We start from the raw sequence: 17,827 nt of genomic DNA, 5'->3' as shown, positions 1-17,827 counted from the left end.
TTCACAGCCCACAAATAGGTTGTCACTTGCACATCAGACTAAGGAGTTCTTGCCTGTAACTAGAAGCCATCCAGATGGGATGGACATAACCCCAGCTCTCACAAATAACCGAAAGACCTAAATGTAGAAATTCTACACGTGGCCAGACGTGGACATCTGGTTTATTGTTTCACCATCTGGTTTATTGTTTCACCATGTGGCTACTATTGGAAAGCAAAGGTAAAGTCATCCTGCAGGATTGAATGCAGACAATTCTTTCTGTCTTTCCCCAATCCAGAAAGTGGGCTCGGGAGACAGATCTGGGTTTGAATTCTAGTTCTCTCACTCCCTGGCTGAGTAGCCTGACTTTTTTCATCTGCAAAACCGGACTGACAATGGTGACCTCAGGTTGTTGGGAGGATTAAATAAGAGAGGTGAAGTGTCAGCCACCCAACATAGGAGGAGCTTGATACCTATTCACTCCTGCCCCCTTTTCTGCAACCGACAGGTTTTGTTTACTCTTCTTTTCCCCTTGACTACATTTCACCATCCTGCTTTGCTACAAATAACTTTGTGTATGTACCTCTAGGTTCTTAGGGTGTTTGGCTGTTTCATCCCGGATTCCTCAGGGCTCGTTACCTCCCTGTTTCCATGGTGATTTCCCAGTGGTATGTTTCTATTTCTGCTCTGGCTGGTCTTCTTCCTGTTTTGTTTTTCTCCTTTCCCGGTTACTTTTTTTTGAAATACCCACAGACAGAAGAGAGATGGACTGGGATCCAGAGCATCAGGGAAGCAGACAGGGCCTGGCTCTACCTGAAAGCGAGCATCCTTCCCAGTGATGACTATTACTGCGATTATGGTCCCAGTCTGCACAGAGAAGTCCTACTGGTCTCGGAGAGCAGGCAACACCTCTTGGGTGAAGGCTGTTACCATGCTCCCATGCAGGATAATTTCCTGCTTCTCTGACTCTCAAGGTCCTTGGACAAATCTGGTCCACACATAGCACCCCCCTCCCCCCATTGCATTATTTAGGGTCTGCTCTCCAGGAGACTGGAACCCTTGGGCCCAGGGATAGGGTTTTATATAGGCTGTCTACCATGCCTACCCCAGATCCTGGCAGATAGGGACATGAAAAGGTAGGAAGATCCTGGCTCATGGGGAAGTGGCATCAATATGGTGGGTACTTTACTACTTAGGATACATCTGTTATGAAGCACGTCCCACATTTCTATAAGGCAGTGCACAAAAATCATCTCAAGTGATTCTTCAAAACAGCCCGAGTTAGGTGTGACTATCTTATTTTAGAGAGAAGAAAACGGAGGCTCAGGGAGATAAGTAAGTTTGCCCAAGGCCACAAACTGCTCAGAGGCAGGATAGAATTAGAACCCTGGCTCGGGTGCTCCTCAAACCTGAATATTTGTCTTGTATGGCACACAACTTCTGTAGTCATCATTTTGTCTATAGACAATGGAACTGGGAGGGATCCCAGGTGGCCTAAGGCAGAAGTTGAAAGCTCCCTTTCTTTTTTGGACAATAGTGTCATTGAAAGAGATACACCCAAAACCACATCCTCATTTTAATTTTATATTATTTATTTATTTACTTATCTTTTTACAGCTGCACCTGTGACATATAAAAGTTCTCAGGCTAGGAGTTGAATAGCAGCTGCAGCTGAGGGCTACACCACAGCCGTGGCAGCAATGGATCCAAGCCACATCTGTGACCTACGCCATGGCTTGTGGCAACTCAGGATCCTTAACCTGAGCAGGGCCAGGGATTGAGTCTGCATCCTCTGGGGACTACACTGGGTCCTTAACCTGCAGAGCCACAATGGGAACGCCTCAGTTTTGTATTAAGTGGTCTATATTAGGAAATGATTGGTTAAGAATCACAACTTGCTATAAGCAACTAAAAGCCATTTGTCGTGGAAATGAATGGAGGTTTTTCAGGCCAGTTTCATGGCGGTAGGAAACGCCAGGTGCCCAGAGCCAGTTAGAGGCAAAGGTCAGATTACCTGCTGTCCATGGTAGAACACAGCGAGCAGGAACATGGCCATCAGCAGCAGCGATGCCTCCTTGGTCCCCAGGAAATCTCTGTTGGAAGAAGAAACGCAAATGGCAGGATGGTTACTGACAAACATGGGGGGGACCTCAGGAGACTTACTAGGAAACCGACGTTCAGACTGGAGTGGGAGACCAAGAAAGAAGCCGTTGTTTTCTGGGCTCCCTCTTATGTGATCAGAGCTGTGCTGAGGGTTTTCCCATAGGCTAATCCAGAAATCAATTGACTTGCAAGGGTATGAGATCAAATCAGTCACACCTGGTAGAAGATGCTAGAATGCAGCATCTAGATGATGCACTCACATTAATAACGATGCCTTCTGTTTTCAGAACACATTTTTCTAGATAGCAAAGAGCTCTTCCACCTGTCACAAAAGTCCAGGTGAATATGGACACACAGGGACTTTTATGGCATATGGAATGACTGGCCAACAGGGTCCTGCTGTACAGCACAGAGCACTCTACCCACTCATCCGTGATAATCCATATGGGAAAATCATCTGAAAAAGGATGGGTGTGGGTACATGTATAACAGAACCTCTTCGTTGTACAGCGGAAAATACCACAACACTGTGAATCAACTATACCTCAATAAAAGTTTAAAAAATGAAAAAAAAAGTCCACGTGAAGACAAGCATCCCCTCTTTTTCTTTAGATGTGCATTTACAAATTGTTTAATTGGAATACAGTTGACTTAACAAAGTTATGTTAATGTCAGGTGTGCAGCCAAGTAAACCAGCTGTACATATACATACATCTCTTCCTGTTTATTTATTTACTTATTTCTTGTCTTTTTGCCTTTTCTAGGGCCGCTTCCCACGGCATATGGAGGTTCCCAGGCTAGGGGTCGAATCGGAGCTGTAGCCACCGGCCTACGCCAGAGCCACAGCAACGTGGGATCTGAGCCGCGTCTGCAACCTACACCACGGCTCACAGCAACACCAGATCCTTAACCCACTGAGCAAGGGCAGGGATCGAACCCGCAACCTCACGGCATGGTTCCTAGTCGGATTCGTTAACCACTGCGCCATGACGGGAACTCCTATTCCTTTTTAGATCCTTTTCCCATACAGGTCATTACACAGTATTGAGTAAATTTCCCTGTTACCCTTATTTCTAGTCTTGTATCTTTTAATAAAGCCTTCTTCATTAGTCATCTTCTCCTGGAGTGAATCGCCGACACTCCATTCATAATCCTGACTGACCTGTCCTGTCCTGGGCCTTCTAGAAGACCAGGCTGGAGGCAGCTGAAGCTGGTTGGCGGCAAGTGCAGTCACAGACATGCACTTCACCCGTCAAAGGGATTCAGAAGGCCAGGGAATCCCTTGCTTGATTCCCAAAATGCTTTCTCTTTCCTTTTAGCACAGGAAGTCTTTTCCAGGACAAGCTAGGCCAGGAGGCAAAGGGTTTGGAGAAACTAATGCTGGGCTTTGAACATGAACACAGGTGGCTCGTGGGAATAAACAGTCTCCTTGACAGGCTTCCATTGGCTGCAGAAGGAAACCCAGAGTCAAAATGCTCCAGACAACTCTATGGACGTCATGACTTGCTTCCATTACCTCCTGTTCTGTTCCCTGGGTTTCTCTATCTCAGGCAACGCCCTCTCAGCCACTCACCCAGGTGCTTGAGCCAAAAACGAAAACAAAACTACGAGTCAGCCCTCACCATCCAATATCCAAATCCCATCCCCTCTTCCACCCAACTATATCCCCAGCCCATCCACTTCTCTCTGTGTTTACCTATCCCGCCCGAGCACAGCCCCATGGCTTCCGGTCACCTCCGCTGTTAACCTCTACAATCTCTTTTATGCGTGGCTGCTAGGTTATTACACGGCATTGAGTACATTTTTTTTTTTTACCCCTACAACCAGGTCACATGACTCCACTGTTTTATAGCTTCCCAACCACAAGCATACGTATACTCAGAACTCACGCAGAAGTCACTCAACTTTGATGTGGCTTGATGGCACAGTGGGGCCATCACAGAGGAGGTGCAGTGCTCAGAGAGACTAGAATGGGCATTAATAGGGCTGCACCCAGGCAAGCTCCAGCTCTCCACTTCTGGTCTCAGTGGGGACTAGCAGAAATAGCACAGGACTTAGGGTACCGGAGGCATGAACCCCGCTGTCGAGGCCAGCGTCTCACCTGACTGTACATGAGAAGACCCTCCCAGCTCACACAGGGCCAGGCCCAGCCAGCTCTCCAGGTAGAATGGGGACTTAGGTATGGAAATGTGCTTTCTCTTGGGGAGGTACTGTGCACACGGGGAGCCAGGGGACTGAGGAACTCTGCGGGCTGAAACGAGACTCAGATTTGTGAATTCCTAGTTCCACCTGCTTCTCCTTGGAGATAAGATGCTAATAACGGATGATACTCATTATTGTATTTCTTATTTCTCTAGCCCCAGCAAAGCACATAATTACTGAGCATCTACTGTGTGCCCAGCACAGGCTAAGATGCAGATCTGAAGAACCCCCATTGCTTTTGCCTTCAAAACAGTGAAAGAGGCAGATAATTTCATAACACAATACACTCCATAGGAAGGACGTATGCTCGTTGCCATGGGGATATCTGGGAAGAGAAAGTAACCCAGGCCGGATATTTAGGGAAAACTCAAGGGCTGAATATTAAAGGTTGATAAGACTTTGGGAGGAAAAGGTGGGATGGGTTCTACAGGTATGAGACATACATCTTGGTTAGCTAGCTGGTTTACAAGCCTCTAGAGTAGGGAGAACAAGAAAACCTAATATGTCAAGTTCAAGGCCACAGTCAGACTCAGCAGGGGAGAGTGCTCAGATCTAGTTGGGCTGTCCATCACCAGTGCTCAAGGGCAGAGGGTTTGACTGTGAGCTGTGTATTATTGCCCAGAATTTTAGGATGGATTTGATCATTCTTTCATTCATTCACTGTCACTAAAGTGCTTATTTTGGGGACTAGGCACATTCCAGCACTTCCCTTTCCTTCTTGTCACTTAATTCTCTGGCCCCTGATGTTTGGGGACTCCGGACAAAATAAAGTCATGAGCTCTGTACCCACAGAGACCCAGGTTGCAATCTCAGCTCTGTTATCGACCAGTTGTTTGACCCTGGACATGCCCTTAACATTTCTGAGCCTTAATTCATTGCTTTGGGAAAGACTCATAGTGTTTACCTTCCTAATTGTGAGACTGAATTGACCAAATCTTGGTAACGTGCCCATGGTGCGTGGCCCTGTCTCCCTCTCTTTACCCTGCAGAGCTCCCAGCAAATGCTCTTGCTCCTGGTGATGGCATTTTACGAAATCACTCCTTCACATGGCTTTTACCCCTACAACCCATCATGTGACCTGGTTGTAGGGGTAAAAAATATTCTAGCATCCATGCAGAAGAGAGATTGTAGAGGTTAGCAGTTTGAATGGGAGATGTCCTAGGTTTAGCTCCTTGTGAATACAGCCTGAACTCCTGCCCTGAATGGCACTTCTGATATCCTTTTCTTTGCGACACAGAAGACTTTTTTAAGCACAGCAATTTGTTACTTAAAACACACTTTCAAGAGAAAACATAAATCCCTCTTGACTCATTTCGAAAGCAGTGGTTGACCAAAAATAGAGAGATGACTAGATCAAACTTGGAAGGAAAGTGAAGGAAAATTATGAATGGTCTTTGAGTCTTTAGGATGTATTTCAGATGGAAAAAATATGGGCTGAGTACAGACTACAGAATATGCACACTAAGTCAGCCAGGCCAAAGAACATTCAGAAAGAATTGTGATTTGAATTTAAAAGGGATTTTTTTGGGTAGCTTCTGTGACTATTTAAAGGAGTTCCAAAGAGGGCCAAATGGCTGAAATATGTACAAAATTGTATTGCTATTGTAATACTAGATATTGGGTGGCAGAAACAAAAGCAAGGGCATTTTGAATTAATTTATTTGTATTAATAATACTACCCTCTCCTTATGCTAATTGAAAAGGACATAATTAAGTGAAGACATGTGTAGAAGAGTATGATTCTCAGGGCTACCACAATCTTTAGAGATCATCTCATCTGATGTCTCATAAAAATTAATATTTGACCATCATAGAAGTATTTGTGCTAATTGTAGTGAATTTAGAAACTGATACAAATTCACAACTAAAAAAATAAAAATTGTCCTTAAGCCTGTCACCTAGAGAAGACAAGTTTTAATATTTGGAATCAACTCAATGCCATTTCCTCGTCCTTCATGCAAAAATATATCTATGCTTACAAATTTAGGATTCTATGGTTCAGACTGTTTGGTAACCTACTTTTGCACTTAGTACGTGTTACGAAAATCATTCTATGTAATGAAGCACTTTGCAATGTGAGTTTAATGCATCCATCCTCATCTATATTAAGGGTACCATACATGATGTAATAGTCCTTGCAAGCTTTTTATCTTACAGGTAGAAGATGGAGGCCCAGGGAGAAGAAGGCACTTTCTCAAGGTCACACAGTTGATTTGTGTCCCAGCCAGGATGAGAATTCACATTTCAGACACCAAGTTCAGAGCATTAGTCATTCCGTGCCTAATGCCAGATTTTAATGTAGCTATTAGTTCCCATTCCCCCCGCCTCGCCCCGTGAAACCCAAAATAAACCAGCCAGTCTGAATTTATCTTTTGTTCCGTTGCAATCCTAATGGCCGCATTTGCTTAGAGCTGACTTTATGCCATACTTCTAATAACACTTTGCGTACACTGCCTGCTTTGTTATATCAACACTTAAAATCGTATATCCCTACTCTAGGAAAGAAGAAATTAAGACTCAGATGTTAAATGATACACTCCAACTCACAGGTCTAGTGAATGGTGAAGGCTGGCTATCCCTCCAGAGCTCAATGATGCTTTATTTCAGCAGCAACTGTGTCCTGCTATATGTACTTATTTGTAATTGCTTTGCCTCTAAGCTTTTTACGGTGTCTTATCCATCCACGATTCTGCAGGGCCTAACGATGCCCACAGCAAAGGTACGACACTTTAGTTCTGAAAGCAGCTCGTGCTTACAGGATGTGGACCGCATGGTTTATGGGTAATGATGAGCCAAAATCATAAGGAAGTAGAGAGATGACACTTATTTTCCAGTGAATTAATAGTACAATATGATTCCAAATGAGCTAGTATTTCTATTGGTCACTCATTCATTTCACATTTCATTCAACAAACATTTAATTGGACACCTGATGCTCTACTAAGTGCCAAAAATATGACCATGAATAATGACCCCTGCCCTCAAAAGCTCCTATTTTAATGAAAGAAGAAGCTATGGAAATTAATGAGTAGAACAGACAGAGATAAGGGCAACGATAAAAAAAAATCTCTGTGCACAGATTAGAAAATGAAGAATGATCAAAGAGGGCTTCCGGAGGCAGGTGTCCTTGAGTCTGATGGACTGGAACAAGGTGGACATATATCAGGCTAAAGGACGTGTGTGCAGAAGCCTATCTGGTAAACAGCACATGGTTTTGCTTGGCTGGCACCCGGGCTATAAAAGGTGACATGTGGATGTGTAGGAGGAGGAGTCAGTGGGACTCCAAGGAGAGCTTCAAAGTTCTTGACAAACAGATTGAACTTCTAGCTCCTTAGAGGCAATGGTGAGCCCCTTAAGGATTGTAAGAAGGATAATGGGTTGACCAGATGGCTTGAGGAGGGAGGCTTGAGAGTAGAGGCTGGGAGATCAGGTGGGGTCCAGCGGTCCAGTGATGAGAGTAAAGATACTTGTAGAATGGCAGTATTTGTGGACTAGAAGGGGTCATTTCTGATAATAATCGTTAATATGAATCGAGTGTTTGTCTATGCGGGGCCTTGTGCTGTTTCCATGATCGCATTTGGTGTCTCATCTATTCCCATCACGCAGGAACTCATCATCCCCACTGCACAGATGAGGACAACAGGGCTTCGAGAGGGTAAGTCACTTTTAATTACTTTGCTCAAGATCACACAGCTGGTTGATGGTGGAGCTGGGATTTGAACACAGGTGGTTTAACCCCTCAACTCGTCTTCACAAATCTCATGATGTCGACTTCCTACAAGGAGGCTGAGGAGGATGGATCTCCAGCCCTGCTAAGATATTGGGAGTAAGGGCGCCTTGCTTGTTTGAGGCTCAGCGTCCTCCATGGAGGCAGGGGGTGTCGGGGAGGGGACCTCACGAGCAGATTGGGAGTTTGAAGCACTTGCCATCATATCGACATGGATGCAGGCAGGCAGCCCCGTGCCAGATTCTCTGTACTTTCCCAGGTACCCGATCCCAAGAACAACCTGCAGAAATGCCTGAAACCAGGGTGAGCTCCTAGAGGGCTGGTTAAGTCCCAAAAGCAGGGGCAGACTGGCTGCCAAGTGGGCACAGTGACTACTGGCCCATTGATTTATGATGCGGCTGAGCAGGCTCTTCCCTTCCTTACCAATTTAATTCTGTCGACAGCAGAGCGTGAGTCAATGCAAGACTAACCGATAATTGACCTTGAGTCAGGGAGACGCTGAGAAAAGCACTTGAACGTCAGCAGCAGTGACTCTGGGGTTGTGCTTATTTTCGCAATCCTAATGAACCATCTAACTACAAGCTCTTGCTTAAGAACTTAAAACAATTCAGAACTAAACCTCTCTCCTAAAAATGAAGGAGAGGATAGGAATGAACAGACGCAGATCACCTACCGTGTTCTGGGCACTTTAGAGCCGTGTGTAGCCACACACTAGAATGTAATTATCCCACTTCACCGATGAGTAAATTGAGGTCCAGAGATGGGAAGGGACTTGCTAATGCAGTAGAGTCTGGATTTGAAGCCAAAGCCCTGGCTTGCTCCATTAATGCTGTGTTTCCCTTTGAATGAATCAATTTTAGATGGTTTAATTCTTATTTTCTTTCAAAGGTGGCCTAGTTTGTTCATATATCTCTTTATCCTCTTTAAAAAAATTAATTTTTTTTTTTTGCTTTTTAGGGCCACACCCATGGCAAGTGGTTGAATCGGAATTACAGCTGCTGGCCTACACCACAGCCACAGCAATGTGGGATCTGAGCCACATCTGCGACTCACCCCACAGTTCATGGCAACACTGGATCCTTAACCCACTGGGCTAGACCAGGGATCAAACCCATGTCCTCATGGATACTAGTTGATCCGTTTCTGCTGCCACCACAATGGGAAATCCTCTTTGCCCCCTTTTGTGCTGCTTTCTGCTTGACCATGGGCTAACTGTTACCACAAATTATTTTACCTAATTTGAGACTGTTCTGATTTTCTTTGAACTCTGGGCGTGTGGTCAGAGATTCTTCATCTCGATTTAAGAAAGATGTATGCAGGGAGTTCCCATCATGGCTCAGTGGAAATGAATCTGACTAGCATCCATGAGGACACAGGTTCGATCCCTGGCCTTGCTCAGTGGGTTAAGGATCCAGCGTTGCCTTAGGCTGTGGCATAGGTCTCGGACGTGGCTCAGATCTGATGTTGCTGTGGCTGCGGTGTAGGCCAGCAGCTACAGCTCCAATTCTACCCCTAGCATGGGAATCTCCATATGCTGCGAGGGTGGCCCTAAAAAGCAATAAAATAAAATAAAATAAAAAATAAAAAAATCAAATAGAGAGAAAGATGAATGCAGTATTTACAAAGATGGATTTTGGAGCCAGAAAGATGAGTTCAAATCAACTGTTACCTACTGGCTGAACCTCTCTGAGCCTGTGTTCCTCAGATTGTTGCTGTGAGGGTTAAAGAGGGTCATGAATATAAAGTGGATGATGCATATGCATAACAGATGCAAATTAGTATCTAGGATTTATAAAGAACCTTTAAATATCCACTAAAAAAAGACGAACCGCCTCATAGAAAAACCAGACAAAGATATGACCTGGAAGTTTACTGAAAATGGTCAATCAACAACAACAAAAAGATGCACAAACTTACTTATGATCAATGAACTACTCATGAAAATAGTGAGATAAAATTCACACTGATGAATTCAGTAAGACTTACAAGGACGACTGTTTGTAAGGAAGAAATTGCTGCAACCTTGTGGGAGAACTATTTGGCAATATTTTAAGAAGTGGAAATACAGATACCTTACAATCCAGCAAGCGTGCTTTTAGACATAAACCCCAGGAGATATTTTCGATGATGATCATTGAAGCATGGATAACCTTTTAATAGGTCAAAGGATAAATATATTTTGGTATGTTCACATGGCATAATACATATATTCAACAGCTAAGACAAATTAGATCTACAGATATGAAACTGGATGGATCTAAAAACTATATTGCATTACAACACAAGAATTTTATCAATAACATGATACAGACATAATAAATATAAATAAAACACATGGATGAGATGGATATAAATTAAGTGCATTAGAAGTTGACTCTTGGGAGGAGGAGAAAAGGATGATGTTGGGGAAGGGAATTTCAACAATATCTGAAATACTGTATCCTTTTAAAAATGCAGAAGTAACCTGACTACTGGTTAGCTTCGTTCATCTCCAGTGTATTCATAGATGGTCCCATGATTAGTATCCGGCACATGTTCTGAGGTTTCTTGAACTATCTTGACCTCATCTTTCTCTCAGACTATTGGGCACATATTCTGGCCTCAGTGGGACCTACGGTACTTCCCACCCTGGGGCCAATCAGCCTCATGCTCAGGGTCTGCTTCCTTCCATCACTTCCAGCCCCCCATGAAACTCCATAATGCAGGTGTGGGGTCTGGCTTCCCCCAGGGCTGTGGAAATGGCCAAGTGATGTCACCAGGAAGTACATCCAGAGCATGAACAGTGACTGATGGGAGAAAGGAGCAGGAAGGAACCAAGGATTCCTACCCCCTCCTCTGCTTGGGATGCCTTCCCTCCCTCAGTGCCCACCCAGAGATATTCCAGCTGGACAAATGACCGCATCTCCGAGGCACCAGCTTCGCAGTTCACGTGGTCAGCATAATACGGCATTAGCTCGCATTTGCCTCCCATCTTGTTCTTCCTCACGTCCCTTTTCCTTCACTCTTGCTGCTCTGGGTTTGCATTAGCACTTCATGCTTGCCTCAGGCTCTGTTCTCTAAGGAATCTAGGCTAATATATTATTTGGGGGGGGGTTCTATTTCAAAAATAACAAAATGCAAGGCGTATAGGAAGTGCTCAGTGTGCAGTGTCTGCCATTATTAATTTTGCTACAGCAAAATTACAATCAGACCCTACAAATCTTGGTGCTATGAAAGTTGAAGGAATCTTATTAGATTTGGGGAGGCCTGTGCTATGATTTAGTCCAAGGTTTAATTCATGAATTGGTCTGTAATGAATACACAGGATAAAACTTGAAAACTAGGGATTTTGCCTAGACTTGTAAGCCGGAGAGTGCATAGGATGAGAAATATGTCAATATGCAATCAATTGCCCAGATCCAGTAATTCTACATCCATCATTTCCCTGGTGGTCCCACCTCCCGCTGAAGGTCGAGCACTCTTTGAACACGCAGAGGGGGCCACTTACTCTCCACTGTGGTTCAGGTTGTCATAGCGCAGAAAGAGCCCCGCATAGATGGTCTCGGTCAGCAAGGCATAGATAGCAATCATGATCAGCAGCACAGCCAGCTTCAGGACGGAGTTCAGTCGGAGGAAGACTGCACAGGTCACCATGGCCAACACCCCCGTGAAGACGAAGTACTGGAAACAGAGAAGGTACGTGGTCAGACTCCGGGAATGGGGGGGAGTCATTCTCCTAATACGGTGCCAGCAGGTTTCCTCATGCAGATGACTGTGGTGCGTCTCCATTTGGAGGCCTCAGGCCATCCACTCATCATTTCTTGCCACCACCCCAGGCTTCTGCTCCCTATTCTCGGGGGAACCGTTTGCACCATTCCTCAAGCCAGAAAACTTGGTCTCATCTCTGTTGTCTTTCTTTCTCCCACATTCCATAGTCAGGTCATCCTAAGTCGGATCTGAGCTGTGTCTGTTGACGACACCACAGCTCATGGCAATGCCAGATCCTTAGCCCCCTGAGGGAGGCCAGGGATTGAACCTGCATCCTCATGGATACTAGTCGAGTTCATTACTGCTGAGCCACTATGGGAACTCCAGATTTTCTTTCACCTTTCAACAAACGTTCTAGCCTCACTATGCACCAGCTGTCTCTCACAGCTGTTTCCCTACTGGCTCATGTCTCAGTGCTTTGCCTCTCCAGTGTCCTGTTTCTCAAATCTTATCCATGTGACTAAGCCTTACTCCTCTGTCAAGCATTAGCTCAGGTGTCCTCTCCTCTCAGAAGCCTTCGTGCCCATCTCCAGGTGCTTCTGGATTTGGCCTCCTTTCTCCATAGCATCCTTCATGGCCCTGCATGATAGGTGCCATCCTGTATAAGAAGCAGCTGCTCAATAGATCGGTGTGGAACCACTCAAGGGCTGTACCACTGGAGTGGCCACCACGTTTCGGTCCGCCCAACTAGATGTCAGCCCTTCGTAGGAAGCTCCTCAGCCCACGTCCCTTAGAGAAGTATCCCACTGTATCATTCTGGATGGTAGGTTGGCATTCTATCCCGTAGGAAGCAAAAGAATAACCAGAGGCCCACTTGGTGGCAGTGCTTTGATTTTTATACACACTGTCTGATCTAGTAATTTTCAAAGTAACTGGTCAGGATGGGAATCATAATTTCCATTTTACAGGGGAAGAAACTGAGGCATATGGAGCTTAAGGAAATTGGTCAAGTTCTCCTGACTAGAAAGTGGCACGTAGGGTACCTGGGAACAGCCTGTCCCTGCACATGAAACTCTAGTGCGCATCCTGGGCTCCAGGATTTCTAAAACCCATCCCGGCCTTGCCCTGCACGGCTCTTTCCAACAACTGGTTGTCTTTTCTCTCTTTTTACATGAAGAGACAACCTCTGTATGGGCAGAGGAGACGGGTAAGAATTTCAGAAAATCCCTGAGCAGCTACCAAAGGTGTGATTGCTGATGTCTTAAGTCCAACGGACTCATTCACAACTACTTCCACTGCACGTGATATTAACAAGTGTGGACGGTGCCCTGAGTTACTTCTGCCCGAGGGCAGAGGACCAGTGCCTTTACAGTAGCCTCAGGAATGAATAAGTCCCTGCCCTGCCCTAAAGGGGCCCAGTATCTGCGGACATCCTTAACTTTTGTTTCTTCCTTTCCTAATAAATCCAATTATGTCCTTGTCCCCAATGGGATGATAAGCTTTCTTCCACTCTCTCTCTCTCTTTTTTTTGTCTTTTTGCCTTTTCTAGAGCCACACCTGCAGCATATGGGGTTTCCAGGCTAGGGGTCTAATCAGAGCTACAGCTGCCAGCCTACGCCAGAGCCACAGCAACGCCAGACCTGAGCTGCGCCTGCGACCTACACCACAGCTCATGGCAACGCCAGATCCTTAACCCACTGAGCGAGGCCAGGGATCGAACCCGAAACCTCATGGTTCCCAGTCAGATTCGTTAAACACTGCACCACAACGGGAACTCCTTCCACTCTCTTTTAACACCTTCTATTGGTAAGATTTTTAGGTGAACTCATCTTGATGCCTCTGGGCAGGAGGCTGTGAGTGAAGTGAGCAGGTAATAATAAGTTTATTCCTTAGAGTTTATCTTTTCCATCCAGAGAAACTTCCAAGATCTTCCATTTTAACAAAGGGAGGAAAGAGGATCAGATCTGAGTGGTCCTGTTTTCTTGTTACCTGCATCACAAACAAACGGCCGTGCACGGCTCTGTTGATGCCAATTATGTATCCCTTACTAGGTCAAAAGCCATCAAAATGATTGTGTCCTTGGGCAAAAACTCATGAGGGCACAACAGTTAAGTTTTAAAAGTGTAATAAGCATTTTTTGTGTGCGTGCCTGTTGAAACCAAGGCATGGGTATTCGAAGAGACGGGAATTTGAAGAGATGGCCCAGGCCTAGAGGACGCCATGGCCCGGAAGGTGAAGCAGACATGGAAATGCCAACACATGGTGGGAAGTGATCTTTCAGCGATGCGGCCCCGTGTGATACGAATACAGGGGCAGAAGGAGTGCCTTCTGTGGGGAGGAAGCAGATTTGGAGAAGGCTTTATCAGAGACGGGAGTTTGAACTCGATCTCAAGGACAGACTGGATTTTACACGACAGAAGATGGAATGTGAAGAACATTCTGGGATGAAAGAATGGCGGGAAGTAAAAGGTATAAAGGAACAAGTCTCTAGGAGCGTGAATTCCCTGTATATTAGAACAGTACGGTTGACCACAAGGGGAACCAGTTAAGCTCCATATCTGTTCTCCTTTCTCTACCAAGACGTCTGAAAGTGCAAGCACTAGAGTCATGCTTTCCCACCATGGATGAATGGATTTGAGTTGATTTTTTTTTTACAGGCCGCACACACGGTGTATGGAAGTTCCTGGGCCAGGGTCCAGTCGAAGCTGCAGCTGCTGGACTACACCATGGCCACAGCAACGCTGGATCCGAGAAGCATCTGCGACTTACACTGCAGCTTGTGGCAACGCCGGATGCTTCGCCCATGGAATGGGGCCAGGGATTGAACCTGCATCCTCACGGACACCGTGCCAGGTTCTTAACCTGCCGAGCCACAGCAGAAACTCCTGGATCTTTCTCTTTTTGTTGCCTCAACTGATTGTGTAAGTGTGCTTTTGCCATTTCTGCCACCATCCTCCATTCCGTTGAAGGAATTACCCCTCTCACTGCCCGACGTGGTTTAGGTAACTTTCTATCTTAAAGTATAAAGTTGAACCTTCTGGTGATGCTGTGAACGACGAGACAGCAAAGGAACGAGGCCCCTGGAAAATAACATTAGGAAGTTTCCTCTGTTTCTTTTGCATCTTAAGTGACTAGTAGGGGAGGGACCAGGAAATGGGAGAAGGACAGAAGTGCTATGACTTTGCAACCGCTTTGTAGAAGCCTTGCTCTTCTGGCTGGATCTGGACCCAGAAATCGCATGCTTCCCATAACTTGGGAGGATGCTGGATTCGAGGCAATTACCAAGTTTCTGTTAAACAACAAATCGTTTCTGTGTTCTTTTCAGTTACTCCAGGAAGTTAGAAGGCCCAGAGTGTCCCTTGGATGGATCCTGGATGTAGGGGCTCAGAGGTGTGGTAGGACAGAAAGAGGAGGCAAAACCACACTGCAAAAACGCTCATGTGTCTCATGGATAAGTGTGCACTTTTTTCCTACATCTCACAAGGAGCGTGAATGGGTTTCATGTGTGTAATAGATTCATTAGATTAGTGCTTGAGACATAAGCTGTGGTGGGGAAGAGTGCAAGTTGGGCTGTAATGGCAGGAGAAAAACGGAAGACTTAAAGACAAGGCAGGAGATCCACTCAGTAGACTTAGACGTCTCGAGTTAGACCGACCTAAGAGGTAAGAGGTGAGGCGGGGGTGAGAAGAAGAGACGTGTCGGAAACGGTACTAAGATTTCCAGCTTGGATGAACTTAGGGAAAAGCTGCAGAAAAAGGATGGAGGAAAGGGAATGCGTTTTTAGGCCCCTCAAGCCTCAGGTACCAAAGGGATGACCGAGGAAGGCCATCTCGTGGGGTGGGCATCTACCAACATCTGAGATTGAGGCTTGGAAGACATTTGGGGTCTCGAGACACACGTTGTCCAGCAGAACTCCCAGGTGTGGGCGACACCACCCATGAAGAATATAAAAAATAAAGCCAGACAAGAGGCTAAATGTTAGAGCCTAGCATAGGTGAAGGGCTGTGGAAGAAGACAAGTAAGAACGTTGATTGGAGACTGCTGGGGGCAGGAGGAGGGGAAGTAGGAGATAGTAGTGAAAAAACATCACGGTTCAAAAAATAAAAATCTCCATAGACAGAGGTTCTGAGAGGAACATTTAAATGGCAACATAGAAAATGTTTTCAAAATAATTTAAAACTGGAAGGCAGGACATAAAATTTTATGTATACTCTCATTATAACAATGCACACAGATATGATAGAGCATTTAATAAATGGTTGTTCTCTGTAGTGGCCTCTCATCTGAGAGTAACATGCAATATCAAATGGGTCCCTGTATTCCCAAGAACTTTGTATCCCATATAGTAATGGGGTGCTCTGCTTCTTCCTAGATTTTTTTTAAAAAAAATTGTTTTTGTCTTTTTTTTAGGGCCACACCCGAGGCATGTGAAGTTCCCAGGCTAGGGGTCGAATCGGAACTGCAGCTGCCAGCCTACAGCAACATGGGATCTGTGCCACATCTGTGACCCACACCGCAGCTCATGAAAACAATGGATCCTAACCCACTGAGCAGGGCCAGGGATCAAACTCTTGTCCTCGGGGACACTAGTTGGGTTTGTAACCCACTGAGCACAACAGGAACTCTGGAAATAAGCATTTTACAAAGTACACCATGCATTGGTGATTCTGCAGCTGGGGAGTGAGGACCCGCTGGGCACCAAGGATTGTGTCAGGCTGGAAGGCACGGTGTTACTGTCAGGGCAGTGTCATGATGCACCATAAACTGCCTTGGCGATTTGTGCACATTTTCCTCTTAGAAGAGGAGGACGAAGAAGAATCTTACAAAATGATCACTCGACATGGGGCCTGAGCATCCGTCCACACAAGTCGTGTACACTGGAGAGTCTATGCCCCTTTGGTTGCTGCCCAAATCCCAAGGCATCATGAACTCACAGAACAAGGAGAGAGAGCAAGTGATTTTTAGGAGTCACGGTCATTCCAAGAAAGGATCCCAACCTCCCAATTCACACAATTGTAAGTGTTGGTACAATGGGCACAGTGAAGGGAGCACGGGCTGACAAACAGAGGCTGCTCTGCTTCTCCCTGACCCCTGGCTCCCCACTCGGTCCAGGAATGAGGCTGTCATGAAGCTGGGGTCACTGAGTGGACATAATTGATTGGATTCTCCCAGCTGTATACTGGCTTGTATTAGGGAGGGGCAAAGGGGCATCTCGCATGGGCGGGATGCTACGGAACAATCTTACTGTGCTTTGGCTTATTCTAGATCCTGGTTTCCATGGCTCACCTCCCCCCGACCCCCCAGTGTTAGAGGAAGAATGATGAATGTGCTCTAGCTCATTACAGTTACGAACTTAGAGCTGTCAAACCTGCATTTAAATTCCACAAGCATATATGATGTTCATGTCTGACTTGGGCGGAGGGTAGAATTTTCGGATTATTTCCTAGAAAAGACTGCAGCCCAGTTACCATTTTAACCTCGTAATCAGTCACAGGAAGGCGTATCTATGCTAATAATGTCCTCAAATGATGACCCTCACAAGATAACTATGAAGCAAAACTTAATTAACAAGCAGGCAAATAGCTCGTTCTCATGGAAAGGCACTAGATATATTTTGTTACATATAAGGATGATGCTTCTCTTGAAGATGCTTATTGGTCAATTCAGTGTAGTCCCCTTGGGGGACTCTGTGCTTATCTTAACTATGCTTCTGTGATGACTGAGCTCAGATCTCTGTAAATTATCTTCCGAGTCCATTTTTGAAAAACACCCAAAAGGCAGTCTCTCCGTATTGGACCCCTAAAGAGTGATGCTCAGCCAGACTATGCATCCTGGTGACTTTCAGAAATTAAACGTGTTCCCAGAGGAGAGCAATTCGACAGTGCTGAGCATATGTGGGAAGTCGCTCCTGTCAACTAAGAACAATTAGAGAAGAGGAACATGGCAGCATCTTTGGAACTAAGTGTATGCCCTCCAAGGTCACTCCCTTGGCCTGGGCAACACGTGAGGCTCTGGAAGGATCTGGCTCCCCGAGAACAATCTGACTCAGGGTGGGCGCTACTGTGTAAATACCTGATAAGCCCAGGAGATCAATATTACTATGAAATTGTGGCCTATTCAAATTTTCAG

At 45.6% G+C, this 17,827-nt stretch overlaps 1 protein-coding gene across 3 annotated transcripts in view; it reads right to left on the bottom strand.

Moving 5' to 3' along the window:
* Positions 1–17,827, bottom strand: part of ADCY8 (adenylate cyclase 8) — a 221,026-nt gene that overhangs the window by 28,774 nt on the left and 174,425 nt on the right. For all 3 annotated transcript variants that reach the window (XM_047783235.1, XM_047783236.1, XM_047783237.1), the window contains 2 exons: positions 11,499–11,671; positions 1,994–2,072 (listed from right to left, as the gene is read on the bottom strand). In XM_047783235.1, coding sequence (XP_047639191.1) covers positions 1,994–2,072; positions 11,499–11,671 — 252 coding nt within the window. The remainder of the gene's footprint in view (positions 1–1,993; positions 2,073–11,498; positions 11,672–17,827) is intronic.

Source organism: Phacochoerus africanus, chromosome 6 (genome assembly GCF_016906955.1).
Source record: "Phacochoerus africanus isolate WHEZ1 chromosome 6, ROS_Pafr_v1, whole genome shotgun sequence".
Classification (NCBI taxonomy): Eukaryota; Metazoa; Chordata; class Mammalia; order Artiodactyla; family Suidae; genus Phacochoerus; species Phacochoerus africanus.
Note: the sequence above shows the minus strand (reverse complement) of the source record. Positions and strands in the feature narration are given on the sequence as shown.